Raw genomic sequence first — 6000 nt, forward strand, 5'->3', positions numbered from 1 at the left:
GTAAGCTGTGTTTGCGTTTGATACTGAGACTTTGCCAGGGGAAATGTCGGAAAGCTAAGAGCTAAGTTTCACACGTAAATTGTAGTTTTAATTTTGGAAAGTACCCATTCATTTTTAATTATTTTATTTGATAGATTAAAAAAACCCACACCTACTGATCTGTTAATTTATGAAGATAAACACAAGGGGAAAAGAAAAAAAGTATTACTAAAACGTCTCTTTAAATATATAACGAAGATGTAACATAACTTAGCTTTTCGAATCAAAATCATATCTTAGTGTAACTGCCAGGTAACCTATTATAATGATCTTTCCTTAGTTGTAAATATATAAAGAAAAACGAACGCCATGTATAAAACCTGATAGTTTCATTTACTTTGCTGGACATCATGTACAGCGAACTCTGATCCAGTACCCTTTATCAACAAATCTGCCCCTGAGCATGCGAGAGTTATCCTTCTTCGATTGTTTGGATCTAGCGCACGAGGCCGCTACAATCGGATTCAGTTGAAACGCCATTTTCATGTTGTAACAACTCGAGGAAAGTGCAATTAGCAGCAGACGAGGCTACTTTCTGTTTGCCCGTGATCACCTGGGGGTTGGAGAGAAGAAAACATGACAGAGAAACGTTGAAGACATCTGCAATGAATGTTTGAATAGGTCTGTACAGGGACGGACCGATTGGCTCATCTTCATTTAATAAGATGCGTAGATGCATCGCATGAAGCGTTTCAATATTGTTTGAACACGCTGGTTACTGCTATACAATTTAGTCTTTAACTGGGGCGTCTTAACCAGGTCCAGTACACTCTGCCGATTGAGCTAGGTAGTATTCACCTATAAATTATAGCTGTATTGAACCATAATTTCTCAGATTTCAATTTTCATTAAATCAAAGCGAAGTCGCATAAAACAAAAAGGTTTATATGGTAATGTTGACTACAAAAAGTATAGGCCTATCCATTTAGATTTTTTTTTTCAATTTTCGTAAATGTAAAATTTCCGATTTTTTTTCATCATTAGTTTTAAAAAAGAAAACTTATATTTAATCTCTATTGTTATCAACCTAATGATAAAATCCTCTTTTAAAAGCGACTTTGTTTCGTTTTCCTTCAAAAAGAAAATCACATCAAAATTGCTCAATAGACCTATTTCAGATGGTCAATAGAGCTATTATAGGTCTTTACAGCTATATAGCTCAATCGGCAGAGTGTACTATACCTGTTAACAGTTAATACTCAGTAGTCAGTAAGAAATACCGTTATTATTGTTATTATACTAGTAGCAGAGCCAGTGTTGTAACCCAGCGATACCTTGCAGTTGCGGTACTTAAATGTGCTTGGGTTCGTGGAAATTTAAAAAAAAATCAAAATGTATTTGCCCTACAGTGTATTTGGCCTCTCCTTGGCAAATTTGATCTAACTTTTAATTTCATATGTTGTAAATCTTCTCTTAAAACATTTTCATGGGATGGAGATCTATGCTTCCCAAACAATTTCATTTTAAAGTGTTCAGTGAGGTAATTTAAAATGTTAGCTCTCTTTTCTGTTTTTTTGTTTGATGGAAGAAATAAAACATCCTATACATATATATCTGATCAATTATTTGATACCTTGATGAAGCTCATCAATTTAAAAAAAAAAGGCATGTGTCACATTGAATATCATTAAATATTTATAGATCTATCATCACTCTTTGGATAATTAACATAATAACACTGAAATTTCAATCTACGTTATGTATATGATGAAGAATAAGTCTGTGATTTGTCACTTAGTTATCAGCTGCACAGAACACAGCTGAAGATCCTACGTTGGACATGGCTACAGGTGGAGATGAAGCTGGTGTAATGGACATGGCCACAGGAGATGGAGTTGATACAAATACTGGTGATGCTAATGGACTGGGTAAGGCTACAGACAAAGGTGATGATGAAGGAATGGATACTGCTACAGGAGAAGAAGATACTGGTGGAGGTGACCATGACTATCCTCTAAAGACCACAGACATCACTTTCATCCCACTGACCGATTCGGTCAGATTGGGATACTGTAAGAGTTCCGACTGTGGCTGTAAATCTGTTCACTGTCCGTTCTGTGACAAAACACACTTCAAACCAGCCAAGCCTTCACGGGTTAGAGATCACCTGGAGCTGAAACACTTTGCACATTCAGTCAAATATGATGGTAAGCAAAAATAGATGTCTTTAAAAAGCAGCAATTATCAATCAGAAACTGCACTCAGCAATTTGTCTTTGAGTACATGTAATCTGGTTCTGTGAAAATATTTACATTTTAACAATTTGTTCTGACATGAAATGACGTTAATTTTATGTTTAACAGTTTTTCTTCAGTTCTTTTTAAGTGGTTTGTCTTGATTGATTTCAGATGTGATAATAGTGAAGTGTTTCCGGGATTGTGGTGACAAGCCTAGAGGTCACTACCATTGCCCAAGCTGTGCTAAACAGCTGTTGAAAAGAAATGCTTTTCATTCCCATCTGGTCAAACACATGAAAAGCATGGTAAGTCTGCACAACATGTTTATAAACTTCATCTTTCTGCAGAGGAAAATCTTATACATGAATGGTAACATTTCTAATTTGATATTTTTCTTACATATCGACAACTATTTGATAACTAAGTCATTTGATTGTTGGTATAACAGGAAAGAGAATAGTGTGCTTCCATCGGGAATCGAACCCGCAATCCCTGGGTTCCTATTCGGACGCTCTACCTCTGAGCTTAAGTAGAATTCCCTTTACCTATAAGTTAGAAGGTGACCGTAATTCTTATGATGTACAATTAAAATCTGCCACACTACTCCCCCCTTTTTAAATGTGTTTGCCCTGGAACACCACAACCCTGGTTCTAACTCCCTGTCACCACAGGGAGGGCCACAGACACCATTTATAACAGGAAAGAGAATAGTATGCTTCCACTGGGGATCAAACCTGCGATCCCTTGGTTCCTAGTCGGACGCTCTACCACTGAGCTAAAGGGAAATACAACCTTAATCCTATGTACAATTAAAATCTGCCCCAGTTGATAATAGACTGTGTCCGTGTATGGTTTTGTAAAACACATGTTTGAAGTGTTAACTTTGTGTGGTAGCTGATACTCCAGGGTGAGAGAAACATATATATATCCTATAAAAACTCATATCCTTAAGTAACACATATCTTAAAGAAACATATATCCTTACGAAACTCATATATCTTAAAGAAACACATGTCCTAAAGAAACATATATCCTAAATTAACACATATCCTAAATTAACACATATCCTAAATTAACATATATCCTAATGAAACACATATCCTAAAGAAACTTGTATCCTAATGAAACACATATCCTTTTTGAATAAACACATATCCCAAAGATACACATATCCTTAATAAAAGCATATCCTAAATAAACATATATCTTGAAGAAACTTGTATCCTAAAGAAACTCATATCCTACATGAATGTTCCACAGGGGAAATGTGTATCTTACATTAGAGGTAGGAGAAAAATAGGGAAGAATATTTAGATTTTTATACACCTATCAAACATATCACAAAGGTTGTTTTCTTCTCCTTATATTTCCATATTTTCATACATTTAGATACAATAGTACATCATAAGGATTTAAAGTAGGTCAGATTGGTGTGGAACAGGCTTATATTGTTTCGCTCTGTGGTACTCCTGTTAGTAGGTCAGATTGGTGTGGAACATGCTTATATTGTTCCACCCTGTGGTACTCCTGTTAGTAGGTCAGATTGTTGTGGAACAGGCTTATATTGTTCCGCCCTGTGATACCCCTGTTAGTAGGTCAGATTGTTGTGGAACAGGCTTATATTGTTCCGCCCTGTGGTATTCCTGTTAGGATGTCAGATTGGTGTGGAACAGACTTATATTGTTCTGCCCCGTGGTACTCCTGTTAGTAGGTAAGATTGTTGTGGAACAGCCTTATATTGTTCTGTCCTGTGGGACTCCTGTTAGTAGGTCCGATTGGTGTGGTACAGGCTTCTATTGTTCTGTCCTGTGGTACTCCTGTTAGTGGGTCAGATTGGTGTGGAACAGACCTATATTTTTCTGCCCTGTGGTACTCCTGTTCGTAGGTCAGATTGACGGGTGTATATTGTCCCACCCTGCAGTACTCTTGTTTAATGTATTTAGACTCCTGTTAGTAGGTCGGATTGTTGGGGAACAGGCTTATATTGGTCTCTCCTGTGGTACTCCTGTTGGTAGGTCAGATTGTTGTGAAACAGGCTTATATTGTTCCGTCCTGTGGTATTCCTGTTAGGATGTAAGATTGGAGTGGAACAGGCTTATATTGTCCTGTCCTGTGGTACTCCTGTTGGTAGGTCAGATTGTTGTGGAACAGGCTTATATTGGTCTCTCCTGTGGTACTCCTGTTCGTAGGTCAGATTGACGGGGGTATATTGTTCCACCCTGTGGTTCTCCTGTTAGTAGGTCAGATTGGTGCGGAATACGCTTATATTGTTCTGTCGTGTGGTACTCCTGTTAGTAGGTCAGATTGGTGTGGAACAGGCTTATATTGTTCCGCCGTGTGGTACTCCGGTTTGTATGTCAGATTGGTGTGGAACAGACTTATATTGTTCTGCCCTGTGGTACTCCTGTTAGTAGGTCAGATTGACGGGTGTATATTGTTCCACCCTGCAGTACTCTTGTTTAATGTATTTAGAACTTAATATATTTTATTCATATGGTGATTTTGTTTCTGCTTCAGAAAAAATCTCCTGCTTTGGTGACAGCTCCTGATGATAAGCTTCCATCCAAAATTGTTTTTCAAGGTAGTATAAACACATTTTTGGGGCATATTCAATAGTCATGTAATGTAAGCTAATGAGTTGGGTGTTATTAAACCATACTGTTATTCTAACTTATAAATCAAACTCATATTTATGTAATTTATCATAGATATATTAGGCCTGTCTCTATCTTAACAGTATTGCTAAAACATCTGGTAACATTCAAAACCATGTTTACAACAAAGCTATTTCAACATCTCTTTGCTATTTAATGACAAATAAAGCAAATAAACACTGCGTTCCAATCCAATTCACTGCAATTTACCTAGTGTAATAGCGAGGAGACAAGAGGCCAACACATTTCTGTCAGGTTTAGTGAATTTCTACCAAATCCCTTTTGATTAGTTCTGGTACAAAACTGACTTTGATTAGCTTTGAGTTAGTTTACCCTAGACCTATTCTCTGTGTGACTGCCATTGGAGAGAAATGACCCCCTTCCGTTGCTGTAAAATGGACAACTCTTTCGTAACTTTACTAGTGATGGACAGGATTTTTTCACAGATGATTATAATATCTATCACATTTTGAAGTGTTATAATATGACAACTCAGCTATTCATTATGAGTGAAAAACAAATTGTGAAAATTTCATGTTCACATTTAAAAAAAAGTAGAGAGCTAACAATGAATTATGATTTACATTGTATGTTGTGCAGGTGAAACTTTTGAGTTGTGTATTGAGCATTGTCAAACTGACATACAGGATCATTTCCACTGCCGGTATTGTGACGAGATTTTTGTGGACCGGAGCATGCTAATCACACACATGTGGAGATGTCAGAATGGAAAGGTTAACGAGTACACCAACACGAGACTAGGACAGGAAATGGATCAGTCAAGGACAGACAACTCTACGTCTGTGGATTGCCCTCACCCAAAAGATGTTGCAGACATAAAGGTACAATGTGACTTAGTGCTAGACAATTGTGGTACTCTAAACGACTTCCACATTTCTCGAGAAAGATGCTAGATAGCAAATTCAGAATGATAGGTGAGTTAGTCCTGGGGCCATACTAATTAAACAGTTGGAAACTCTTCCCTATAATCTTATACACATGCATACAGATCTAAACCATTATTTTACATCTTTGAGGAGTTCAAATCTTACATATTTCCTTTTGTCTAGAGCATCCTTGGGACAAGGGGAATTTATTTTGTCTAAATGATGGGTATATGGCCCCCCCCC

The 6000-nt window shown here is 37.1% G+C and overlaps 1 protein-coding gene across 2 annotated transcripts in view; it reads left to right on the forward strand.

Annotated features, from left to right (window-relative positions):
• Positions 1-481: 481 nt before the first annotated feature.
• LOC110450547 overlaps positions 482-6000 on the forward strand; it is a 19447-nt gene continuing 13928 nt past the window's right edge. The window contains exons 1-5 of one of the 2 annotated variants that reach the window (XM_021498135.1): positions 482-660; positions 1778-2186; positions 2388-2521; positions 4734-4797; positions 5471-5712. In XM_021498135.1, the coding sequence (XP_021353810.1) occupies positions 1820-2186; positions 2388-2521; positions 4734-4797; positions 5471-5712 (807 nt within the window). In that variant the 5' untranslated portion in view covers positions 482-660; positions 1778-1819. The remainder of the gene's footprint in view (positions 661-1777; positions 2187-2387; positions 2522-4733; positions 4798-5470; positions 5713-6000) is intronic. The other variant, XM_021498142.1, reaches the window with a different exon arrangement.

The sequence above is a fragment of the Mizuhopecten yessoensis genome, unplaced genomic scaffold (genome assembly GCF_002113885.1).
Source record: "Mizuhopecten yessoensis strain PY_sf001 unplaced genomic scaffold, ASM211388v2 scaffold523, whole genome shotgun sequence".
Lineage (NCBI taxonomy): Eukaryota > Metazoa > Mollusca > Bivalvia > Pectinida > Pectinidae > Mizuhopecten > Mizuhopecten yessoensis.